Source organism: Aotus nancymaae, unplaced genomic scaffold, assembly GCF_030222135.1.
Source record: "Aotus nancymaae isolate 86718 unplaced genomic scaffold, 86718_ANA_hifiasm-v0.15.2.pri h1tg000016l, whole genome shotgun sequence".
Lineage (NCBI taxonomy): Eukaryota > Metazoa > Chordata > Mammalia > Primates > Aotidae > Aotus > Aotus nancymaae.
Genome location: NW_026988428.1, coordinates 75,742,019 through 75,767,806, shown reverse-complemented (window position 1 = coordinate 75,767,806; position 25,788 = coordinate 75,742,019). Strand labels below are relative to the sequence as shown.

Below are 25,788 nucleotides of genomic sequence, written 5' to 3'. Positions count from 1 at the left end.
GGCAGTATGGCCATTTTCACAGTATTGATTCTTCCTAACCATTAGCATGGAATATTTTTCCATCTGTTTGTGTCCTCTCTTTTTTCCTTGAGCAGTGGTTTGTAGTTCTCCTTGAAGAGGTCCTTTACCTCCTTTGTTAGTTGTATTCCTAGGTATTTTATTCTCTTTGTAGCAGTTGTGAATGGCAGTTCGCTCTTGATTTGGCTCTCTTTAAGTCTGTTATTGGTGTATAGGAATGCTTGTGATTTCTGCACATTGATTTTGTATCCTGAGACTTTGCTGAAGTTGCTTATCAGTTTAAGGAGATTTTGGGCTGAGATCATGGGGTCTTCTAAATATACAATCTTGTCGTCTGCAAACAGAGACAATTTGACTCCCTCCTTTCCTAATTAAATACCCTTTACATTTTTCTTGCCTGTTTGCTCTGGCTAGAACTTCCAATACTGGATCGAATAGGAGTGGTGAGAGAGGGCATCCTTGTCTAGTGCCAGATTTCAAAGGGAATGCTCCCAGTTTTTGCCCATTCAGTATGATATTGGCTGTGGGTTTGTCATAAATAGCTTTTATTATTTTGAGATACATTCCATCAATACCTGGTTTATTGAGAATTTTTAGCATAAAACACTTGAATTTTGTCAAAGGCCTTCTCTACATCTATTGAGATAATCATGTGGTTTTTGTCTTTAGTTCTGTTTATGTGGTGAAGTACATTTATAGACTTGCGTATGTTGAACCAGCCTTGCATCCCCGGGATGAAGCCTACTTGATCATGGTGGATAAGCTTTTTGATGTGCTGTTGCAATTGGTTTGCCAGTATCTTATTGAAAATTTTTGCATCTATGTTCATCATGGATATTGGCCTGAAGTTTTCTTTTCTTGTTGAGTCTCTGCTGGGTTTTGGTATCAAGATGATGTTGGTCTCATAAAATGATTTGGGAAGGATTCCCTCTTTTGGATTGTTTGGAATAGTTTCAGAAGGAATGGTACCAGCTCCTCTTTGCATGTCTGGTAGAATTCAGCTGTGAACCCATCTGGACCTAGGCTTTTTTTTGGTTGGTAGGCTATTAATTGCTGCCTCAACTTCAGCCCTTGTTATTGGTCTATTCAGGATTTCGACTTCTTCCTGGTTTAGGTTTGGGAGGGTGCAAGTGTCCAGGAATTTATCCATTTCTTCCAGGTTTACTGCTTTATGTGCATAGAGTTGTTTGTAGTAATCTCTGATGGTAGTTTGTATTTCTGTGGAATCTGTGGTGATATCCCCTTTATCATTTTTTATTGCATCTATTTGATTATTCTCTCTTTTCTTTTTTATTAATCTGGCTAGTGGTCTATTTTGTTGATCTTTTCAAAAAACCAGGTCCTAGATTTATTAATTTTTTGAAGGGTTTTTTGTGTCTCTATCTCCTTCAGTTCTGCTCTGATCTTAGTTATTTCTTGTCTTCTGCTAGCTTTTGAGTTTTTTTTTTTTTTTCCATCTTGCTCCTCTAGCTCTTTCAATTTTGATGATAGGGTGTCGATTTTAGATCTTTCCTTACTTCTCATGTGGGCATTTATTGCTATAAATTTTCCTCTAGATACTGCTTTAAATGTGTCCCAGAGGTTCTGGTACGTTGTGTCTTCATTCTTGTTGGTTTTGAAGAACATCTTTATTTCTGCCTTCATTTCATTGTTTATCCAGTCAACATTCAAGAGCCAGTTTTTCAGTTTCTATCAAGTTGTGTGGTTCTGAGTTAGTTTCTTAATTCTGAGTTCTAATTTGATTGCACTGTGGTCTGAGAGACTGTTAGGATTTCCATTCTTTTGCATTTTCTGAGGAGTGATTTACTTCCAATTATGTGGTCAATTTTAGAGTAGGTGTGATGGTGGTGCTAAGAAGAATGTATACTCTTTGGATTTGGGGTGGAGAGTTCTGTAAATATCTATTAGGTTTGCTTGGTCCAGATCTGAGTTCAAGTCCTGTATATCCTTGTAATTTTCTGTCTCGTCAATCTGACTAATATTGACAGTGGAGTGTTAAAGTCTCCCACTATTACTGTGTGGGAGTCTAAGTCTCTTTGTAGGTCGTTAAGAACTTGCTTTATGTATCTGGGTGCTCCTGTATTGGGTGCATATATATTTAGGATTGTTAACTCTTCTTGTTGCATTGATCCTTTTACCATTATGTAATGCCCTTCTTTGTCTCTTTTGATCTTTGCTGGTTTAAAATCAATTTTATCAGAGACTAGGATTGCAACTCCTGCTTTTTTTTTTGCTCTCCATTTGCTTGGTAAATCTTCCTCCATCCCTTTATTTTGAGCCTATGTGTATCCTTGCACGTGAAATGGGTTTCTTGGATACAGCACACTGATAGGTTTTGACTTTTTATCCAATTTTCCAGTCTGTGTCTTTTGATTGGGGCATTTAGCCCATTTACATTTAAGGTTAATATTGTTATGTGTGAATTTGATCCTGCCATTTTGATGCTAGCTGGTTGTTTTGCCCATTAGTTGATGCAGTTTTTTCATTGTATCAATGCTCTTTACCATTTGGTACATTTTTGGAGTGGCTGGTACTGTTTGTTCTTTTCTATGTTTAGTGCTTCTTTCAGGAGCTCTTGTAAGGCAGGTCTGGTGGTGATGAAATCTCTAGCAATTGCTTGTTCATAAAGGATTTTATTTCTCTTATGAAGCATAGTTTGGCTGGATATGAAATTCTAGGTTGAAAGTTCTTTTCTTTAAGGATGTTGAATATTGACCCCCACTCTCTTCTGGCTTGTAGGGTTTCTGCCAAAAGATCCGCTGTGAGTCTGATGGGCTTCCCTTTGTGGGTAACCCAACCTTTCTCTCTGGTTGCCCTTAGCATTTTTTCTTCATTTCAACCCTGGTGAATCTGACAATTATGTGCCTCGGGGTTCCTCTTTTTGAGGAATATCTTTGTGGTGTTCTCTGTATTTCCTGGACTTGAATATTGGCCTGCCTTGCCAGGTTGGGGAAGTTCTCCTGGATAACATCCTGAAGAGTGTTTTCTAGCTTGGATTCATTATCTCCGTCACATTCAGGTACACTTATCAAACATAGATTAGGTCTTTTCACATAATCCCATATTTCTTGTAGGCTTTGTTCATTTCTTTTTATTCTTTTTTTGCTAATCTTGCCTTCTTCTTTTATTTCATTGAGTTGATCTTCAATCTCTGATATCCTTCCTTCTGCTTGGTCGATTCAACTATTGAAACTTGTGTATGCTTTGCGAAGTTCTCGTGTTTTTCAGCTCCATCAGTTCATTTATATTCTTCTCTAAGCTGTTTATTCTCGTTAGCATTTCGTCATCCCGTTTTTCAAGGTTCTTAGTTTCTTTTCATTGGGTTAGAATATGTACTTTTTTTAAAAAAATAATTTATTTATTTTTATTTTATTTATTTGTTTTTTTTTGAGCAGAGTCTCACTCTGTTGCCAGGCGCCAGGCTGGAGTGCGGTGGCACAATCTCAGCTCACTGCAACCTCCACCTCCCGGGTTCAAGCAATTCTCCTGCCTCAGTCTCCCGAGTAGCTGGGACTATAGGTGCACGCCACCATGCCCAGCTAATTTTTGTATTTTTAGTAGAGACGGGCTTTCACCATGTTGGCCAGGATGGTCTCAATGTCTTGACCTCGTGATCTGCCTGCCTCAGCCTCCCAAAGTCCTGGGATTACAGGCTCGAGCCACGTGCCTGGCCTAGAACATGTTCTTTTAGCTCAGAGAAGTTTGTTATTACCCACTTTCTGAAGCCTGTTTCTGTCAACTCATAAGACTCATTCTCCATCCAGCCTTGTTCCCTTTCTGGTGAGGAGTTGTGATCCCTTGGAGAAGGAGAGGTGTTCTGGTTTTGGGTGTTTTCATCCTTTTTGCGCTGGTTTCTTCCCATCTTTGTGGATTTATCTACCTGTGGTCTTTGTAGTTGGTGACTTTCGGATGGGGTCTCTGAGTAAACATCCTTTTTGTTGATGATGAAGTTATTTCTTTCTGTGTTTTAGTTTTCCTTCTAACAGTCAGGCCCCTCTGCTGTAGGACTGCTGGAGGTCCACTCCAGACTCTGCTTTCCTGGGGATCACCTGTGGCGGCCTCTGCATCCTTGCTGGGAACTGCACTCCAAAGCTGTTCCTATTTGGCCATCTTGGATCTGTTGCCTGGTTCTTTTTTATTTCTTTCTTAGAGACAGGGTATTTCTCTGTTGCGCAGGCTGGAGTGCAGTGGTATGATCAGAGCTCACTGCTGCCTTGACCTCCTGGGCTCAAGTGATCCTCCTGCCTCAGCCTCCCAAGTAACTGGAACTACAGGTGTGTGCTGCCATGCCTAGTTAATTTTTTAAATTTTTTGTAGAGGCAGGGTTTCACTATGTTGCCCAGGCTGGTCTCAAACTCCTGGCCTCAAGAGATCCTCCCACCTCAGCCACCCAAAGTGCTGGGCTTACAGGCATGAGCCACTGTGCTTGGCCTCATTGTTTAATATTTAATGAGAGTATACAGGGTGCTAAATTTATTTTGCCTCAGTCAGTGTTCCCTAACAAACCACTAGGGTGTTTCATGCCAGGCTGACCAGGTACAGTGGCACACAGGCCAAAAGCTACTGCCACACAGCCTCCTTTTTGAATGCCCCAGAGTAGAGAGGAATCAGGACAGCTGCGTTTTTGCAGCCAGCAAGGAGCTCCAGAGAGATCCTTTCCCAGCAGCCCCTGCCTTCCAGACAGGCGATCTTATGCTTCAGTTATGTTCTGCAAATCTCAGCTTTTTTCACATCCTCATCAGTCAACATCATCAGCAGGCTTTTGGGGAGAAAGCTAAAAAAGTTCTTATCTTTAAAAACAAAAAAAAAAAAAAGGAAAGCTGTGCATTAGAGGGACTTTGTCCAGCACTGTTACACCCACCCTCCCTTCCTTCTACTCAAACATAACTTCCCAAACTGTCTCCAGGCACAATAACATCCCCCCTGGCTGGATTTACGACTTTCCAAGCTGCAGTGGAGAAGAAAAAGGCCCAACTCTGAGAAAAACAAGTATCTAGGGAGGACGGTGTGTGCTGAATTTTAAAATGTTAAATTACGGTGAAAAATTTGCTGGAAAAGAAACTATCTTCCAAATTGTGCTACATAGTAAAGTTAATGGAGCCCATATGTCGTCTACTAAAGTTTAGAAAAACAAACTAAAAACAATACTTTTGCGCCTGCCAGGCTGAAATGTGATCTACTTCTTAATATTCACCCAACCCAGAGTAAAATGCTTTAAAATGGTAATGATTCCAAAGTGCAGCCTAAGCTCAGTGAATAAACAAACAACAGACCTCAAACCCTGGGGGGCTTATGTTCTCATCATAGCTCTGGGCAAGTCACTTAATCTCAGGCTTCCTTCTCAATTTTCTTAGCTCTGAAATGGGGATGGCAGCACCTCACGAGGTGTTTACGAGGCGTGCTAAGACGATTGTAAAATTTTACAAATGTTTAATAACTGATGCCCTTTTCATAATTTAGCTTTATAACATCTTTCATTATTCATTCAGTGGTGTCGAAATAAATTAGTACAGGGGCTATTCACTCAGAGCTTGCTATGGTATGGGAGTCAGCCTCCATCACTTTGGCAGAAAGTCAAAGCAGGCAGAGGAATGAGAGAATTTACAGTGACAGAAAGGGAAGGCTTCAGGTGTGCCTGGATTAGAGCTTATTGGCACAGGGAAGTGGGAGATGGACTACTTAGAAGCAGGGCAGGCTGGGCACAGTGGCTAATGCCTGTAATCCCAGAATTTTGGGAGGGCAAGGCGGGAGGATCATGAGGTCAGGAGTTCAAGACCAGCCTGGCCAACATAGGGAAACTCCGTCTCTACAAAAAAAAAAAGCCAGTCTCAGTGACTCGTGCCTGTAATCCCAGCACTTTGGGAGGCTGAGGTGGGCGGATCACAAGGTCAAGAGATTGAGAACGTCCTGGCCAACGTGGTGAAACCCTGTCTCTACTAAAAATACAAAAATTAGCTGGGTGTGGTGGTGTGTGCCTGTAGTCCCAGCTGCTCAGGAGGCTGAGGCGGGAGAATCGCTTGAACTCAGAAGCCAGAGGTTGCAGTGAGCCAAGATCGTGCCACTGCACTCTAGCCTGGGTATGGAGCGAGACTTCATGTCAAAAAAAAAATTAGCTGGGCATGATGGTGCATGCCTGTCATCCCAGCTACTAGGGAGGCTGAGGCAGGAGAATCGCTTGAACCTGTGAGGCAGGGGTTGCAGTGAGCCGAGATTGCGCCACTGCACTCCACCTGGTGACAGTGCAAAACTCCGTCTAAAAAAAAAAAAAAAAGCAGGGCATCTTGGGTGATTAGTCGGGGGAGCATCTTTGGCTTTCTCTGCTTGGTGCTGAGTTGGAAGCCAAGTGGTTTGGCTTCCCCAGCTGGTTGCTGCAGAGGTTGTGAGACTCAATTCTATTCCCAATGGTCTGGCCGTTGTTCATTGTTTGTATATTATAAATTAAAGATAGAAGGTTCTGACTATCCCGGGAGACAACCAGGGGCCTGCCTAGCAGCTTGGGGAGTAATTTGTATGTATTTTTGTACCTTTTAAATACTTTTAGAAGAAGCAAATTTAGAAGATAGACTGCTTAACCAACAATTTTCACTCTCTTGAGTCAATGGGCACAACGAGCTGGCGATGAGAACGATTGAGTTCCAGACATGAGTCTGTGCTAGGATGAGAGAAAGGGAGCGGGGAAGACTATGACAAGTCACATAACCTCTCAGGGCCCCAGTGTCCTCATGAACAAGCTGCCAGTTCCTCTCTGACTACCCTATCTCATTGTTTGGTCTTGAGGATAAGTGGTCTAATCATTTGTAAAAGGAACCTATAAAGCAATTTGTGGGGGATTTTCTTGTGTTTTTCTTTAAGACAGAGTCTTGCTCTGTCACCCAGGCCTCTGCCTCCTGGATTCTAGCGATTCTCATGCTTCAGTCTCCCAAGTAGCCTGAATTACAGGTGCACACCACCACGCCTGGCTAATTGTTGTGTTTTTAGTAGAGACTGGGTTTCACTGTGTTGACCAGGCTGGTCTTGAACTACTGGCCTCAAGTGATCTGCCTGCCTTGGCCTCCCAAAGTGCTGATATTACAGATGTGAACCACCACACCTGGCCCCTATAAAGCAGATAGTTTAAACCCTATAAAACAGGTATTTTAGAAGTGTGCTAAGGAAGAATGTGGCATAAGCTTTTGAGGTTCCACCTAGTGGACTGGAGTCTTGAAAACACCCACATGTCCTGTAGGGAGACTGCCGGGCTCTCTTAAAAACTCACCATGGCGGGTGCCTGTAATCCCAGCTACTCGGGAGGCTGAGTCAGGAGAATTGCTTGAAGCTAGGAGGCGGAGGTTGCAGTGAGCTGAGATTGTGCCACTGCACTGCAGCCTGGCGTCTGGCGAAAGAGTGAGACTCTGTCTCAAAAAAAAAAAAAAAAAACCTCACCCTCTTTCCCGTCTCTGTCTCCACTAAGGTCCACCCCTGCTTGCTCCTCTGCTCCTCTGTGTTCAGTCTCTGTGAATGGAATCACCAAAAACTTGGGTGATTTATTTGGGCTCCACAGGAAACTTACATACTTGACTTCAATCTCTTGTTAATTCATCTATGTATTCAAATATATTGGGTTCCATATTGCTATTTTAACATGAAGTAATAAATATTTTTAAAAATTTCTTATTCTAAATTTCTAATATAGTAAATATTGATAGTTCACGATATTCTAATATAGTGAAGATTGATAGTAACCAACGTAAACAAAATCTCTTTAGTCTTGAATAATGCGCCAGGCAATACTTTGAGAGGCCAGGGCAGTCAGATCACCTGAGATCAGCCTGGCCAACAATGGAGAAACCCCATCTCTACTAAAAATATGAAAATTAGCCTGGCATGGTGGCGGGCGCCTATAATCCCATTACTCGGGAGGCTGAGGCATGAAGTGGTGTGAACCTGGCAGGTGGAGACTGCAGTGAGCCAAAATCGTGCCACTGCATTCTGGCCTGGGCAACAGAGCAAGACTCAGTCTAAAAAAAGAAACCAAGACGTAAAAATGTAAAGAGATCCTAAAACTAAAACTTCGTTAGCCACTGCTTTAGGTAATCTTACCCTTTGTCTCAGTTATTCTATTGCTAGGATTCTTTTTTTATTTTTCTGAGGTGGAGTCTTGCTCTTGTTGCCCAGGCTGGAGTGCAGTGGTGCAATCTTGGCTCACCACAACCTCTGCCTCCTGGGTTCAAGAGATTCTCCTGCCTTAGCCTCCTGAGAAGCTGGCATTACAGGAGCCTGCAATGACACCTGGCTAATTTTGTACTTTTAGTAGAGACAGGATTTCACCATGTTGGCCAGGATAGTCTTGATCTCTTGACCTTGTGATCTGCCTGCCTCGGCCTCCCAAAGTGCTGGGATTACAGGCATGAGCCACTGTGCTTGGCTGTATTTTTTTTTTAAAAAAAAAACAAGGTTTCACTCTGTCATGCAGGCTGGAGTGCAGTGGCATGATCTTGGCTTACTACAACCTCCGCTTCCCAGGTTCAAACCTCCCACCTGAGTCTTCCAAGTAGCTGGGACTATAGAGGCCAAGTAGCCACCACGCCCAACTAATTTTTGTATTTTTTATAGAGACAGGGTTTCGCCAAGTTGCCCAGGCTGGTCTCAAAGTCCTGAACTCAAAGCTATCTGCCCAGCTTGGCCTCTCAGAATGCTGGGATTACAGTGAGTCACTGTACCCAATTAACATTTACACTTAATACATAAGCTTCCAGCCTTCCAAAGGACAAGGATCCATAATTTACTTTTTTTGTGTGTGGGAACGGGAGAGAAGGAGCATTTGCTGTAGCACTTACAGGTTTAAATCCTGTCTAGGCTGGGCACAGTAGTTTACGCCTGTAATCCCAGCACTTTGGGAGTCTGAGGAGGGTGGATCATGAGGTCAGGAGTTCAAGACCAGACTGACCAGCATGGTGAAACGCTGTCTCTATTAAAATTACAAAAAATGAGCCGGGCATGGTGGCATGTGCCTGTAATCCCAGCTACTTGGGAGGCTGAAGCAGGAGAATTGCTTGAATGAGAGAGGTGGTGGTTGCAGTGAGCCGAGGTCACATCATTGTACTCCAGCCTGGGCAACAGATCGAGACTCGTCTTAAAAAAAAAAATTCCTGTCTAGCCACTACAATATCCAATCAAACGTCTGGTGTCTGAAAAGTCTTCTCTCTCTTAATCACAGAGCCCAGGCTACAACTAGGATAGGCCAGAAATCAAGCATACCAGTGGGAACAGGCAGAGGCCACTGACTCAAATGCGTAGCAAAGTCAATTTTCTTTGGCATTAACTTTGGAGAAAATGATAAGACCGAAAGATAAGCCTGTGAGGCCAGGCACAGTGGCTCATGCCTGAATCTTGGCACTTTGGGAGACCAAGGTGGGAGGACTGCTTGAACCCAGGAGTTTGAGACCAGCTGGGCAACAAAGTGAGACTCTGTTTCTACAAAAAATTAAAAATACAAAAATTCACCAGGCGTGGTGGCACACACCTGTAGTCCGAGCTACACAGGAGGCTGAGGTGGGAGGATCATTTGAGGCCAGGAGGCTGAGGCTGCAGTGAGCATGTCTGCATCACTGCACTTCAGCCTGGGTGACAGAGCAACACCCTGTCTAAAAAAATAAATAATCAGCACTTTGAGAGGCCAAGGCAGGCGGATCACGAGGTCAGGAGTTTCACCAGACACGGTGAAACCCTGTCTCTACTAAGAATACAAAAATTAGCCACCACTAATTTTTTGTATTTCTAGTAGAAATGGGGTTTCACCATGTTAGCCAGGTTGGTCTTGAACTCCTGACTTCAGGTGATCTGCCTGCCTTGGTATCCCAAAGTGCTAGGATTACAGGCATGAGCCATTGTGCCCGGCCAAGGCTTAAAGTTCATACACCAGGTCTGAACAGCAATTACTTGTTGCCTAAGTCTTTTTTCTTTTTTTTTTGAGACAGTCTTGCTCTGTTGCCCAGGCTGGAGTACCAATGGCATGAACTTGATTAACTGCAACCTCTGCTTCCTGGGTTCAGGCAATTCTCTTGCCTCAGCCTCCTAAGTAGCTGGGACTACAGGCATGCGCCACCACACCTGGCTAATATTTTTGTGTTTTTAGTGGAAACAGAGTTTTACCATGTTGGTCAGGCTGGTGTTGAACTCCTGACCTCAAATGACTCACCTAGGCCTCCCAAAGTGCTGGGATTACAGGCGTGAGCTGCTGCCTAAGTCTTATTTTAGTTCAGGACCTAGATAAAATTGAACTTTAACCTATAAGTAAACAAGGCTGGGGAATGCAGGATCCAATACAGGTGGCAGTGAAAGGTGAGGGCATATTTTCTTAGCTTTGAGTGAAGGGGATAAAAATTAGGAGGGAAATCCCCCCCTTTTTTTGCTGTTAATATTGAGATCTTATAATGTTGGACATATAAAAGTAAATATTTATAATCTTCACCCCCACGAAAAAGTTTCAGTTGTGTTATATAATATATACCCAATATAATTAAGTTATGATTCATAACCTTTAGTGTAATTCTGTTTCTTAATTGTAAAATGTGTGATATCTGTCAATGTTAGAAGATGGAGCAGGGACTCCTCTTAGGGGCCTGCCAGGTACCCTTATCCCTACGCCCCCCACCACAAGCACGAAAGTAAAGGAAAAGTTTTGAGTCCTTCACAGGAAATTCCAGGCACCTAGCTAGCCTTGAGAAGTAAATGAGTAACCCAAAAAGAGGGTAGTAACTTAAACAATAGTCTCCTGAGAAAATTAGAGTCACAGGTGTTTTGGTTCCCTAAAGACAATATCGTAATGTATGTTCTTGAGTTGTTTTTTGTTTTCGTTTTTGTTTTTGAGACAGAGTCTCAATCTGTTGCCAGACTGGAATGCAGTGGAGCGATCTCGGCTCACTGCAAACTCTTCCTCTCAGGTTCAAGCAATTCTCCAGCCTCAGCCTCCCGAGTAGCTGGGATTACTGGCATTCGCCACCATGCCTGGCTAATTTTTTGTATTTTTAGTAGAGACAGGTTTCACCATGTTGGCCAGGCTGGTCTTGAACTCCTGACCTTATGATCTGCCCTCCTCGGCCTCTCAAAGTGCTGGGATTACAGGTGTGAGCCACCATGCAGGGCCAACCATGCCCAGCTAATTTTTGTATTTTTAGTAGAGACGGGGTTTCGCCATGTTGGCCAGGATGGTCTCAATCTCTTGACCTCATGATCTGCCTGCCTCAGTCTCCCAAAATGCTGGAATTACAGGCATGAGCCACTGCACCCAGGCTTTGAGTTGTTTATCAGAAAGCTAGACCCCCACTAGATGAAAAATTGTCATGTAGACCTCAGAAAAGGGAGAAGTAAGAACTGAACCCTGACTGTTGTTCTAAATTTCTACCTGAGTGACCCAGAGAGAGTCACACCCACAGGCCAGATTTTAACATTCTTTTCTGATGAACCTCAGACAAAGCCTTGCTCCTTAACCAGCTGCAAATCAAATAGTCTCTCAATCCACCTGTGACCTGTAAGCTCTTGCTTTGAGATACCCCACTTTTTGAGGCCAAACCAATGTATAATCTCCATATATTAATTTATTATTTGCCTGTAACTTCTGTTTTCTTTTTTTTCATTTTAAAAATATTTTTGAGGCCGGGCATGGAGGCTCACGCCTATAATCCCAGCACTTTGGGAGGCCGAGGTAGGTGGATCACGAGGTCAAGAGATCGAGACCATCCTGATCAACAAGGTGAAACCCCATCTCTACTAAAAATACAAAAATTAGCTGGGCATGGTGGTGCACGCCTGTAATCCCAGCTACTCGGGAGGCTGAGGCAGGAGAATTGCTTGAACCCAGGAGGCGGAGGTTGCGGTGAGCCGAGATCACGCCATTGCACTCCAGTCTGGGTAACAACAGTGAAACTCCGCCTCAAGAAAAAAAAAATTTTGGCCAGGCGCAGTGGCTTTGGGAGGCCAAGGTGAGCAGATTACCTGAGGTCAGGAGTTCAAGACCAGCCTGGGCAACATGGTGAAATCCTGTCTCTACTAAAAATACAAAAATTAGCCAGGTGTGGTGGCACATGCCTATAATAGCAGCTACTCAGGAGGCTAAGGAGGAGAATCGCTTGAACTTGGAAGGTGGAGGCTGCAGTGAGCCAAGATCGCACCACTGCACTCCAGTCTGGGCAACAGAGTGTGACTCCATTTCAAAAAAAAAAATACACACACACACACACACACACACACACACACATTTTATAAAAAAATAGAGACAGAGTCTTACTATGTTTCCCAGACTGATCTTGAACTCCTGGGCTCAAGCCATCCTCCCACTTCAGCCTCCCAAAGTGCTGGGATTACAGGTGTGAACCACCTGGCCAACTTCTGCTTTCTTAAAAACTCTTACTTATAAGTCATTAGGGAGTTCAAGTCTTCAGCGTTAGTTTGCTGCCCAGTACTTTTTGCATGGCACCAGGCAATAAATGCTTTACTTCCTCTTAACGCCAGCATCAGTTTTTTTTTTTTTTCTGTGTACTCAGTAAGCAGACCCAAGTTTGGTTGGGTAACAGTTAGGATTTTAAGGATTAAGAGAAGTAAGCAAACTTTGTTTTGGCTTTTTTCCACTACATCAGAGATAAACCAGTACAGGGAGTAAAGTATGGGGTTTCACCATGTTGTCCAGGATGATCTCAATCTCCTGACCTTGTGATCTGTCTGCCTTGGCCTCCCAGTGAAATACCCTAGCTTGGCCATGATGAATACATTTTAAACAATCCTGCTAACTCCATTTTGGTTTTTGTTGGCCCGGAGATCCAATGCTTGTCTTTCTTCTTCTGGAGGATATGTCAGACAATCGGGCAGATCTGGCTATGGGTGGGATATGACTGGCAGCATAGTCAGTGGGGTGACAGGAAGTATGGCCGCTCCTCAGGCTGCAGAGTCTGCTTTTTGATTTCCCTGGGTGATGGTCGTTTGGTCTCCCTGGTGTCCTTTGCAATGAAAAGTACAGATGGTCCCTGACTTACAATTTTTTTTTCACTTTACAATGATGCAAAAGTGATTCCCATTCACTAGAATTCATACTTTGAATATCCATATGACTGTTCTGTTTCCACTTTCAGTACAGTAGTCAATAAATTACATGAACTATTTAACACTTCATTATAAAATAGGCTTTGTGTTAGGTGACTTTTCCCAATTGTAGGCTAATGTAAGAATCTGGACCAGATGCAGTGGCTCATGCCTGTAATTCCAGCACTTTGGGAGGCCGAGGCAGGGGGTGGGGGCGAATTACAAGGTCAGGAGTTTGAGACCAGCCTGACCAATATGGTGAAACCACGTCTCTACTAAAAATGCAAAAAAATTAGCTGGGTGTGGCGGCATGCACCTGTAATCACAGCTACTTGGGAGGCTGAGGCAGGGGAATTGCTTGAACCAAGGAGGTGGAGGTTTCAGCAAGCCAAAATCATGCCACTGCACTCCAGCCTGACAGAGCAAGACTTTGTCTCAAAAAAAAAAATCTGTCAATCATATGAGCAAAAGAACAGAAGTGAGAGGCAGAAAGGCAGCTCCAAGCCCTTTCTAGAGCAGTGCTTCTCAAATGGGAAATTTTTGCTCCCCAGGGAATATTTGGCAAGGTCCAAAGATATTTTTGTTTGGCATGACAGGGGAGTATATAGAGTAGAGACTAGGGATTCTACCAACATTCTATAACGTACAGGACAGCCCTTTACAACAAAATTCTCACAATAAAATATTATGTAGCTCCAAATGACAGTAGTGCCTAAGTTAAGAAACCCTCTTCTAGGGTGTAGTAAACCTTTTCTGCTTTTTTTTTTTTTTTGATGACAGAAAAATAGGCCAGGCTGGTCTTGAACTCCTGGCCTCAAGTGATCTGCCCGCAACAAGAGCGTTGAAACTTCATCTAAAAAAAAAAAAACAGCTTGCAGTAAAGGAACCATCCAAAACCCGCCAAAACCAAAATGGCGATAAGAGTGATCTCTGGTCATCCTCACTGCTACAGTCCTACCAGGGCCACGATAGTTTACAAATGCCATGGCAACATCAGGAAGTTAGTCTATATAGTCTAAAAACGGGAGGCACGAATAAGCCACCCCTCGTTTAGCATATCATCAAAAAATAACCTTAAAAATTGGCAACCAAAAATAACCATAAAAATGGGCGACCAGCAGCCCTCAGCGCTGCTCTGTCTATGGAGTAGTCATTCTTCTATTCCTTTACTTTCTTTTTATTTATTTATTTATTTATTTATTGCAGAGCCAGGGAAGGCGGCCCCGAGGGGTGAGTCAGCAGACTCTCGTGGTCACCAAGGTAAGGGGGGACCCAGCCTCTGCAGAGCCAGGGAAGGGGACTGTGCCGCTTCTTAAGGACCTTCACTTTGAGGGCACTGTGTTACGGACAGGCCTCATGTGATACCGTCTCCAAAGAAGGCCAAGCTAGAGGGTGGGTGAGGACGAGAGTGGCCCTGACTTGGTCTCCAGAATTGGGGAGGACACACCCGGGGCGAGAGAGTAGAGAGTGGGGACGGATGGGAACTTCCAGATGGGTGGCCAGGATGGGAGGGGCTGTCAGGTCCTGGAGGGGCAGGGATGTATTTGGGGGCAGGCTCGGAGCCTCCAGAGGCCGGCGGCTAGAAGAGATTGGTCTTCGATGCGGGGCCAGGCTTCCGGTGAAAGGACAGAACCCCGGAGAAGGGCCCGGGGCCCGACTCGGCCGGCTGCCAGGCCTTAAGTAGTTCGGCTGCGCCAGCGCCGGGTCCGCCACCCCCACCGCCCGTCACGCCGGCCCACAATGCGCCCTTGAGCGGCTGTGGCCCCGGCCCAGGCCCCGGTCCGGAGCCCAGGGCGACAGGCAGCGGGCTGGGGCTCAGGCGCGGGCTGGCCAGGCCAGGTGCAGGTGGCGGCGGCGGCGGCAGCGACGCGGTGCTGTCGGGCGTGGGGCTGCACGTGGACTCTTTGGAGTCGTCGTCCTCGGAGGAGCAGCGCGCCTCGCCCTTTTTGGCGCCCACCGTGCCCGCAGTGCCCTAGGCGCTGGCTGCGCGCTCCTGTTTGCGGAACTTGGCCCGGCGGTTCTGGAACCAGACCTGCACGCGAGCCTCCGTGAGGTCGATCTTGAGCGCCAGCTCCTCACGTGTGTAGATGTCAGGGTAGTGAGTCTCCGCGAAGACGCGTTCCAGTTCCTTAAGCTGCGCGCTGGTGAATGTGGTGCGGATGCGCCGCTGCTTGCGCTTCTCGTGCAGGCCAGACGGCTCTGGGAAGAACTTGTAGGGCACTGCCGAGTAGGGCGCAGGCTGGTGGTCGCGTAGGGCGCCAAGCGCGCAGTTGGAAGATCCAAGTGCGGGGCAGGGCGGCCCTGCCGCGGGGAAGGTGGGCCGCAGGGGGCTGTATTGGAAGCCGCCGGGCTGGCTGCAGGCACCAAAGTCGCCGTAGGCGGACGCCTCCATGGCCGCCACGCACGAGTCGTACGAATTGAGGTAGGAGTAGTCCATCGGCCCGGGGGGCGGGGGCGGGGCCTGGGCCAGGCCGGGTCGGGGTCGGGGTCCGGGTGGAGGTCGGAAGGGAGGTTCGAGCGCCAGGCTCCGAGGACCCGAGGCTGGCTCCGAGCGCCCGAGAGTCCGCCCGCCCCGTCGCGGCCGCACTCCGCCCTGGTGCAACGCAAGTGTTCCTTTACTTTCTTAATAAACTTGCTTTCACTTTGCACTGTGAACTTGGCCTGAATTCTTAATTGCGCGAGATCCGAGAACCCTGTCGGATCTGGATCGGGTCCCCTTCCGTGTAACATATTTCTGGCAACCCAGATGGGACTGTAGTGCAGAAACCCTCACTCAACAACTACCTTTGGGTAAGTGCTGGGGTCCTGTAACAGAATTGTAGGTCACGTGGTATACTGGATGCTTTCCATTTGCCCCTCTGATCCACTCTCTCTTCCTCCCTGCTCTGGCCCCAGGAAACTGACCTTTATGATCTGCTGGCAATGAATTTCCTTTCTCTCTGACTTTTTGTTGGATTTGGCCCCAGGAAGATGCCAGCAGGAAAGCAGAGGGTGGGAGGAGAGTGTGATCTGGGCATTTATCCTCCCGGCTCCCGTCCTGCTGGGCCTCTGTGGGTTGGCTGCATTCCTTCACTGAGGAGCTCTCCTACTGCCCCTGCTATTCTTCCTGTGTTCTGCAGTTCTGATCACCATTCCCTCTCTTTGCCCCTTCAGGCCTAGGGGCAGCAGTGAAGTCCCCCAGACTCCCCTGCTATTGCTACCTTTGTTGCTTTTTAAGGCTGCCATTAACCCTGCCCACATTTTGGTAAATAGTTCTTTTATTGAATTGTCCTCAATTACCCAGGGTGACAGCTCATGTGGTTTCCTGCCAAGCATTGAGTAGAACATATGATATGTATATTTTCAACTTTACTAGACACTGATAAATCAAACCGACCTTCCAGTCTCAATCTCTTCCAGGAAACTTGCTGATGAAATCTTAGATATTTTCCAACACTACTAAAATATTATTTTCTTGCTTTTCTCCATCTGAAATCTCTGCTCTAGTCAGATTGGCCTACTCACTGGTCCATGAGCATGCCTTTGCTGTTAGGTCTTCTTGAATAAAATATTCTTCCTTTTATTTTCTCATTTTTTTCTTTTGAGACAGAGTCTCGCTCAATCGCCCAGGCTGGAGTGCAGTGGCATGATCTCGGCTCACAGCAACCTCCGCCTCCTGGGTTCAAGCAATCCTCCTGCCTCAGCCTCCCAGTAGCTGGGATTACAGGTGCCCACCACCATGCCTGGCTAAATTTTTGAATTTTTAGTAGAGATGAGGTTTCACCATGTCGGCCAGGCTGGTGTTGAACCCCTGACCTCAAATGATTCGCCCGTCTCAGCTTCCCAAAGTGCTGGGATTATAGGCATGAGCCATCATGCCCAGCCCTATTTTCCAATTTTTTTCATACTGTGATCATCCAAGCCCCTCCACTTACCCTCTCCCTCCCTCAGCTTCCTGTGAAGGGATCTTAACTGCTTTATAAAATCATTCAAACTGCTGAGGGAACTAATCTCAGCACTTACTGCCTCCCACTGCCCCATTCCCTGGGCACTCTGCTTCTCTAAATATCTTACATAAGTGCTTTTCATTATTAATGAGTTCTTCCTGTGTATATATCAAATGTCTTTCATTACACTACACGTCTCTTAAATGCAACTGAGCAACTGACTTCAGGCTCCTTCTCTCTGTATGTATTTTTTAATATTCCCAATATCACTGAAGTTACCTTTTTGGTATTCACCTATATTACCTAACTGTTGTTTACAGAGAGGTGCTCAATTAGTATTTTAAATGAAGCACTAAATCAATTTACTGCACTAACATCAATAACCAAGAGTTAGTGACATATAATCTGACAACCTGAAATCTTCTCTGCAGTTCTAAATAGATAAACTTTAATTTTCATGTCACTTTATTATGTCACATGTATCCTGTTAAATGGCCTGTTTGTCTGAGTTCAGAGAAGAGTACACTCCAGTAGTGCATGAATTAATGCCTATGAATTTACTGCAGGTATCGAACTTCCATTAAAATAGAAACATTCATATTCTCATTAGAAAGCAATTGTTAGCAATGAAAACAATGGTGATCCCCAGCCAAGTTAGTTAGTAGGAATCAAGGGCCTTCTGTTTTCCACCTGCCCCAATGTGAGAATCGGACTTTTTTTTGAACTTTGTAGTATCTGTTAATATTTTACAGACATCATAAGGGAAATTGGCACAAAATAAATACATCCATACGATTTTTAACTCCACAGGGGGAAAAAAGACAAAGAGAAATTAAGTTTCTCTACATGAAAATAGGAAGAGAAGTATTTTTCAGGAGTTTGCCTAAGCAAAAAGAAAAAAAATAGTCCCTCAACTTTCATAGCAACCCCCAAATGCTACAAAAATCACCACCACCACCAATCTCTATATAACATACACTCAGGATACAAAATATCCTGGGTATTTATGGGACGCAAAATAATTTTCTCCATTTTTTAACATTGGGCTTAAAGTGGTTTTTTGTTTGTTTGTTTGTTTGCTTGTTTTGTTTTGTTCTGTTTTTTTAATGAATCTGTGAGGAGCACTGCAATTGCATTTGTTAGAAGATACTCAGAGTAACAAGTAGATTCTAGAGGTGTGAGACAGGAGTGATGCCTCACGCCTGTAATCCCAGCACTTTGGGAAGCTGAGGATCACCTGAGGTCAGCAGTTTAAGACCAACCTGGCCAACATGGTGAAACCCCAACACAAAAATTAGCTGGGTGTGGTTGTGGGCACCTGTAATCCCAGCTACTCTGGAGACTGAGGAATGAGAATAGCTTGAAACCGGGAGGCGGAGGTTGCAGTGAGCCGAAATTGCATCATTGCACTCCAGCCTGGGTGACAAGAGCGAAGCTCAATCTCAATAAATAAATAAATAAATAAATAAATAAATAAATAAATTCTAGAGGTGTGTTATCAGGATGCATTAGGCTGCAAATAACAGAATGCTTGATTAAAATAGATTCCTACTATCTGAAGTATAGTCCTTGGGTCAGCAACATTGCCATATTTCAGAGTTTGACAGTTTCAGAGTTTGCCACACCGCAGACCCACTAAATCAGAATGTGCATTCTAACAAGCCCCTCAGGTGATATGCACATTAAAGTTTGAAGAGCATCAGCTCAACGAAAAGAAATGAGGGATTATTATTTCACATAGCAAGAAATCTGAAGACAGGCAATTCTGGAATTGGTTAATCAGTTGCAAAACGATGTTGATAATTCAGCTGCTTCTCAACTTCCTGCTTTGGCAGCTCAATGTGTTGCCCTTTGTGCTCAGATGTAACCCTTCATTCTAACAAAAGGGCTGCTATAGCTCTGACCATTCACATCTTCAGGAAAACTGTATTCAGAGGCATGAGGGGCAATCTCTTCTTGTGCTTCTAATTTTTTTTTTTTTTTTTTTTTTTAAAGACAGTCTCACTCTGTTGCCCAGGCTGGAGTGCAATGGTGCAATCTGAGCTAACTGCACTTCTACCTTCCAGGTTCCGGTGATTCTCCTGCCTCAGCCTCCCGAGTAGCTGGGATTACAGGCATGTGCCACCACACCCGGCTAATTTTTGTATTTTTAGTAGAGACAGCTTTCGCTATGTTGGCCAGGCTGGTCTCAAGCTCCTAACTTCAAATGATCCACCTGCCTTGGTCTCTCAAAGTGCTGGAATTACAGGCATGAGCCACCACACCCAACTTATAAATACTCTTTATGAATAACAGAGTGGTAGAAGAAAAGGAAGATTACAAGAGCTTGAAGACAGAATGAATAGTGAGAAAATGAAAGTAATCAATACAATTTTCTTTTTCTAAGACAGAGTCTTGCTCTGTCACCCAGGCTTGAGTGCAGTGGCATGATCTTGGTTCACTGCAGTCTCTGCCTCCTGGGTTCAAGCAATTCTCCTGTTTGAGCCTCCGGAGTACCTGGGATTAGAGATGCATGCCACCCTGCCCGGCTGATTTTTGTATTTTTAGTAGAGATGGGGTTTTGCCATGTTGGCCAGGCCGGTCTCAAACTCCTGACCCCAGGTGATCAGCCTGCCTCGGCCTCCCAGAGTGCTGGGATTACAGGTGTGAGCCACCACACCCCGCCACAAACAATTTTTGAAGTTGTAAGAAAAAGAGAGAAATAGAGTGAGGGTTAATGAGTAGCTCCAATGAGGGAAGGTGATATTTTGTCCTCCCTACCCATAGCACAGATCTGAGATTGTCCAAAGGAGAATGAGTCCCTGAAAGGAGAATGAGGGATGTTGTTAGCAAGGAAAGAGGCAAGCCTTAGATTAAGGACAGGCAAGTTATCTGTTGAAGAGAGACATGTGGAGTGGGTTATGGGGTGGTGGTCCTAGAAGCATTGTCTCCAGACCAGCAGAAACACCTAGGAACTTGTTAGACATGCAGATTCCCAGGCCATGCCTCAGACCTACTGAATCAGATCTCCGAAGATGGGACTCGGCAATCTCTGTGGTAAAGAGCCCTACAGGTGATTCAGACCTACACTCAAGTTTGAGAATAAATGTACCAGGGAATTGTTCATATTGTACCTACCTGTATGCATGCCTCTGTAATTTAAACTGTTTTCTTGAGTCAGGAGATGTTTTCTGTTTTCTTCTTACACCTGTGGGCTCAGGTAGACTCAGACGCTGAGGCCCTGCTGGCCCTGAGGAGGGTGTATAGAACTGTAGATAGACTAGGAGATCTCGAGTGTTGGCTCTTCTTTTCTATTCTTGCTGGGCTGGATACCTGCATTTCTTTTTTTCTTGCCCAGGCTCTCATTGAGTTCATAGACAAAGGGCCACCGATTATTTTTTCTGTCCTGTTAAAGACTCTCCATTGCAAAAATGTGAAAGTCTGCACCCCTTAGCATGGAAGGCCAAGCTTTCTATGATCTCAACTCTGCTCACTTCTTGAGTCTTCTACCTTGCTGCCCTGAGGGGAACCTTTCCTCTCTGGCAAGAGATCTGTGGAAGGGAACTGAGAAAAATTCTTACAGAGTCCTAGCAACATTTGATCTGCTTACATAGCTTTATTACCTGCCTACTACATGCCAGGAATTCCACAACAGACTGGGATAAAAAGATACTTTACAAAGAGGCATAACATATTCTGGAAGAGAAGTCTGTTTTCATTCAGGTGCTATAACAGAATACCATACAGCGAGAGGCTTAAAGAATAAACATTTTAAACAACAAGCATACATTTCTACAGTTCTGGAGACTGGGAAGTCCAAGATCAGGTGACTGACAGATCTGGTGTCTTGTGAGGGCACTCTCCCTGGTTTGCAGATGGTTTGCAGATGGCGATCTTCTCATTTGTCTCCTCACATGGGGGAGAAAAAAAATCACCTCTCTTGTGTCTCTTCTTATAAGGGCACTACTATCTTTTTGTTTTTTGAGATGAAGTCTCGCTCTATCACCCAGACTGGAGTGCAGTGGCACGATCTTGGCTCACTGCAACCTCTGCCTCCTGGGTTCAAGTGATTGTCCTGCCTTAGCCTCCCAAGTGGCTGGGACTACAGGTGTATGCCACCATGCCCAGCTAATTTTTGTATTTTTAGTAGAGATGGGGTTTCACTATGTTGGCCAGGATGGTCTCAATCTCTTTACCTCATGATCTGCCCACCTCGGCCTCCCAAAATGCTGGGATTACAGGTGTGAGCCACTATGTCTGACCCAAGGGCACTAATACCATTTGTAAGGGCTCCCCCTCATGACCTAATCATGTCCTAAAGGCCCGCCGCTCCTACTGCCCTCATCTTGGGTGTTAGTATTTTAACATGAAATTGTCGGGGGGCACAAACATTCAGTTCACAACACAGCCAAAGACACAAACACTTCGGCAGCACATATACTAAAATCGGAATGATACAGAGAAGATTAACATGGCCCCTACACAAGGATGATACACAAAGTCGTGAAGCATTCCATATTTAAAAAAAATTATAAAAAGGAAAGAGACAGGCTAGGCATAGTGGCTAACACCTGTAATTCTTTGGGACACTGAGGCAGGCGGATTACCTGAGCTCAGGAGTTCGAGACCAGCCTGGCCAACGTGGTGAAACCCTGTCTCTACTAAATACAAAAATTACCTTGGTGTGGTGGCTCACGCCTGTAATCTCAGCTACTTGGGAGGCTGAGATAAGAGAATTGTTTGAACCCAGCAGGTGGAGGTTGTAGTGAGCCAAGATAAGGCCACTGCACTCCAGCCTCGGCAACAGAGTGAGACTACATCTCAAAAAATAAAAGAAAGAAAGAGAGAGAGAGAAAGGAAGGAAGGAAGGATGGAAGGAAGGAAGGAAGGAAGAAGGATCAGTACGTACATTTCAGAACATAGTTTTGAAGAAAAAGTAGGAAGTGGCTGAGAAAAGGTACAGGTATGTGTTTTCAATAAAAGGAATAGCATAAGAAAAGACGGGGTTGAAACAGGACAGCAATTGCTGGGACACTCGGAAGTTGGAGTTTGAGAGTGGCAGATTGGGCAGCTGGAGAGGGAGATCAAGGGTAACCAACTGCTCCACTTTGCCCAGAACGGTCCCCGTTTTAGCAGTGAAAGTCCCCTGTTCCTCAGTTCTGAGCAAACCAGGATGGTTGGTCACAGTAGGATAGAAGCCAGGCTGCAGAAAGTCTTACATGCCATGCCAAGAAGCACGCACTTTTTGTTGTTGTTGATTTTTTTTTTTTTTTTTTGAGATGTAGTCTCACTCTGTCACCCAGGCTGTAGTGCAGTGTCGAGATCTCAGCTCACTGCAACCTCTGCCTCCCAGGTTCACCCAGTTCTCCTGCCTCAGCCTTCCAAGTAGCTAGGATTACAGGTGCCTGCCACCACACCTGGCTAATTTTTGTATTACTAGAGACAGGGTTTTACCATGTTGTCCAGGCTGATCTCGAACTCCTGACCTCAAGTAATCCCCCCACCTTGGCCTCCCAAATTGCTGGAATTATAGGTGCGAGCCGATTCACCCGGCTGAGAAGCACATTCTTGATCCATTAGGATCAAGAGCCACTAAGGGTGACAGGAAGCGTCTGGAAAAACATCATGGAGCTGCATTAGCAAGCATAGGGGCCACAGTGGGCCAACCCTACACAGGACAGGGGAAGGCAAAATCAAGTGTCCTGGCTTTTGCTGTCCCACTCATACAGGAAAATTAAAACATGTAAACACAGAAAAACTTGATGGCGTCCCACAATTCTCTTAGTGTCTGTTCACTTTTCTTCATTCTTTTTCTTTCTGCTTCTTAGACTGGGTGATTTCAATTGACCTATCTTTAGTTTTCTGATTCTTCTGCCTGCTTAAATCTGCTGTCGACTATGTCTAGTGAATTTTTAATTTCACTTACTATACTTTTTAGCTTCAGAATTTCTATTTGGTTCCTTTAAATAATTTTTCTGTTTTTATTGATATTTTCTATTTGTCGAGATGCTGTTCTCCTGGTTTCCTTTGGTTCTTTGTCCATGGCTTCCTTTAGTTCTTTTTTTTTTTTTTTTTTTTTTGATGGAGTCTCGCTCCGTTGCCAGGCTGGAGTGCAGTAGCGTGATCTTGGCTCAGTGCAACCTCTGCCTCCTGGGTTCAAGCAATTCTCCTGTCTCAGCCTCCTGAGTAGCTGGGACTACAGGTGCATGCCACAACACATGGCTAATTTTTGTATTTTTAGTAGAGATGGGGTTTCACCATATTGCTCAGGCTGGTCTCGAACTCCTGACCTCAGGTAATCTACCTGCCTCAGCCTTTCAAAGTGCTGGGATTACAGGTGTGAGCCACCACTCTGGCCGGCTTCATTTAGTTCTTTGAGCATATTTAAGACAGTTGATTTGAAGTCTTTGTCCATTAAGTCCAATGCCTATGCTTCCTCAAGGACTGTTTTTGTTCATTTTTTTTCCTATGAACAGAGCACAGTTCATTGTTTTTTGCATGCCTCATAATTTTTTCTTGAAAAGTCATTTTGAATATAATGATGTGGTAACTCTGGTAATAAAATTCTCCCTGTCCCAGGATTTGTTGTTGCTCACTGTAGGTTTTAGTTGTTTGTTTAGTGACTTTTCTAAACTATTTTATACAATTCTTTGAATTGTGTGGTATCTGTTTTTTTAGCGTAATAGTCAGCTAATGATTTATTAAAGATTTTCTTAAACTCCTAGAGGAAAAAAAGAAAAGAGTATTATGAGGTCTTTGCAAATTAGCTCTGTGTTGCTGCCAATACTTCAATGTTCAGCCACATCATTTATTTATTTAGAGATGGCGTCTCGCTCTGTCGCCCAGGCTGGTGTGCAGTGGCGCGATCTCAGCTCACTGCAACCTCTGCCTCCTGGTTTCAAGCAATTCTTCTGCCTCAGCCTCCCTGGGACTACAGGTATATGCCACCACACCCAGATAATTTTTGTCGGGCTTAATTCTGGGGGCAGTTTGTACTTCTGGGAAGGCAGGAGAGAAATAACAATCTCAGTTTTGAATTGGCGTTTTAACATCCTTCAACAGATCCACGTTGAAAGCCAGTGTAACCAGCGTTCAAGAACTCCTCCACCCCAAAAAAGAGGATGCTGAAACCGGTTTCCAACCCTGAAGACGGAGCTGATCTTGCCGCAACGGGATCCGCCGGGGATCCCCTCGCGTGCACCGCGGAGGGGTCGTCACAGGTGGCTGGGGTCGCGAGCCCAGCGCGCAACCTGACCCTGCCGACGGCGGCCGCACAAACACGGGGCAGACGGCTGCCTGGCCGACTCGCAGAAAGTAGTCCCGACCACGCCTGCTCCAATGTTCGTTGCCGGCTCCAATGTTGTTCGTTACCGGCTCCAATGTTGTTCGTTACCGGCTCCAATGTTCGTTACCGCCTCACGCCCTCCGCGGGGAGGGCCGAGGCGGCCGGTCCGGGAGAGAATCCCGCTGGAATGCGCCGCCGGGAGGAGGCCTTCCCTCGCCGGCTCGCCTCTGCTAGCCCAGCACCTCTCCCGGGGTCTTACGCAGAGGCCGTGCACGGTGCACTTGCCGACTCCTTTCCCCAGCCGTACAGGGGGCAGCGCCGGGGCTCGCCGTGCACAGGGACACGTCTTTGCTTCGACCCTAGGAGGCGGCGCCTGCCGTATCCCTGCGTTGCTGCGCAAGTCAGAGGCTGAATGAGGAGCTGCGCGGGGGAAGCGGGGCGCCGGGGAAGCGGGGCGCCGGGGAAGCGGGGCGCCGGGGGAGGAGGCGGCGGGATGGAAGCAGACGCGGGAGTCGCGCGAGTCTGGGGCCGAGCGACGCGGTAGAGAGGGCGGCGGCGGCGCGCGCGGAGCCTTGACGTGCCCTTCTTTCTTCTCTCGCTGGGAAGCTGGGAAGCATGAGCGTGCAGCCCTGCCGCTGCGGCGGCCGCCCCGGCTCCTCGCCTCCCCGTCTTTTTGCCGCCCCTCGCCGGTGAGAGAAGAGAACGCGAGAAGGGAAGATGGGGGCCGTCCTGAGGAGCCTCCTGGCCTGCAGCTTCTGTGTGCTCCTGAGAGGTGGGAAGAGGGGGCACTGGAAAGTTGGTGGGGTTCGGGGGGAGGTGGCCTTGTTTTGTGTGTCTGGGGGGGAGGGGAGGGACAGAGGGAGGGAGAAGGGGAGAGGAGCCGGGAGAGGCCTGGTCGTGGGGAGGGGGAGAGAGAAAGGGGCCCGGGAGCAGGGGCTGCGCGCACCGCCTGGCCACAATGCGGGCCTGGCCACAATGCGGACCTGGCCTGGCTTCCCAGACCTTCCCGGGACACATCGGAGCCTCGATCCCGACGGCTGGTCTTACGGAACCCCTGACACCCCATTCTGTCGGGACGACTGAGTGTCTGTGTGCCTCTCTCTGCCTGGGGTCTTTGTACGTATTATGGCTTTTAAAATGTTTGAGCCCGAGATGCTTTAAGGTTGGTCTTCTCCCTCGAAGTCCTCCCCCCATCCACCACCCCCCACCCCATTTCCGTGTTTCTTAGGTGAACTTTTAAAGTCCTCTGTTTTTTTCCAGGCCTTGTTACAGGTAATAATTGGCTTCCGTTTGGGATATAATGATCCTGGGTGAGATCGCAGTTGGAAAGTGACTTTTGGGTTATAGGTCGAGCGTTTCAGCATTGGGAACCTTCTGAGCTTCAGCCCATAATAAAATAGAAACACTGCCCTTGTAACCTCTGGTGTTCACGGCTTGCCCCTATTTTCGGAGTATGCAAGTGTACAGTTGGCACTAAGTAGGAAATTCATCCTCGTGTGAAGAGGAGCCGGTCCTGGGACCAAAATG

At 46.0% G+C, this 25,788-nt stretch overlaps 2 protein-coding genes and 1 non-coding gene across 3 annotated transcripts in view; 2 read left to right on the top strand and 1 right to left on the bottom strand.

Annotated features, from left to right (window-relative positions):
* Nucleotides 1-14,628: 14,628 nt before the first annotated feature.
* LOC105734273 (paired mesoderm homeobox protein 2A-like) lies at nucleotides 14,629-15,508 on the bottom strand. The gene is given in 1 exon segment (XM_064376779.1): nucleotides 14,629-15,508. A coding segment is annotated over 1 exon segment (858 nt). The 3' UTR covers nucleotides 14,629-14,650.
* A 5,888-nt stretch (nucleotides 15,509-21,396) lies between these two features.
* On the top strand, nucleotides 21,397-21,499 carry LOC135275476 (U6 spliceosomal RNA). Its single transcript, XR_010343109.1, has one exon. It is a non-coding gene; the product is annotated as a U6 spliceosomal RNA (small nuclear RNA).
* A 2,856-nt stretch (nucleotides 21,500-24,355) lies between these two features.
* Nucleotides 24,356-25,788, top strand: part of LOC105716703 (low-density lipoprotein receptor-related protein 6-like) — a 134,866-nt gene continuing 133,433 nt past the window's right edge. Inside the window, exons 1-2 of the mRNA XM_064376818.1 lie at nucleotides 24,356-24,661; nucleotides 24,696-25,033. Of these exons, the coding sequence (XP_064232888.1) occupies nucleotides 24,356-24,661; nucleotides 24,696-25,033 (644 nt within the window). The remainder of the gene's footprint in view (nucleotides 24,662-24,695; nucleotides 25,034-25,788) is intronic.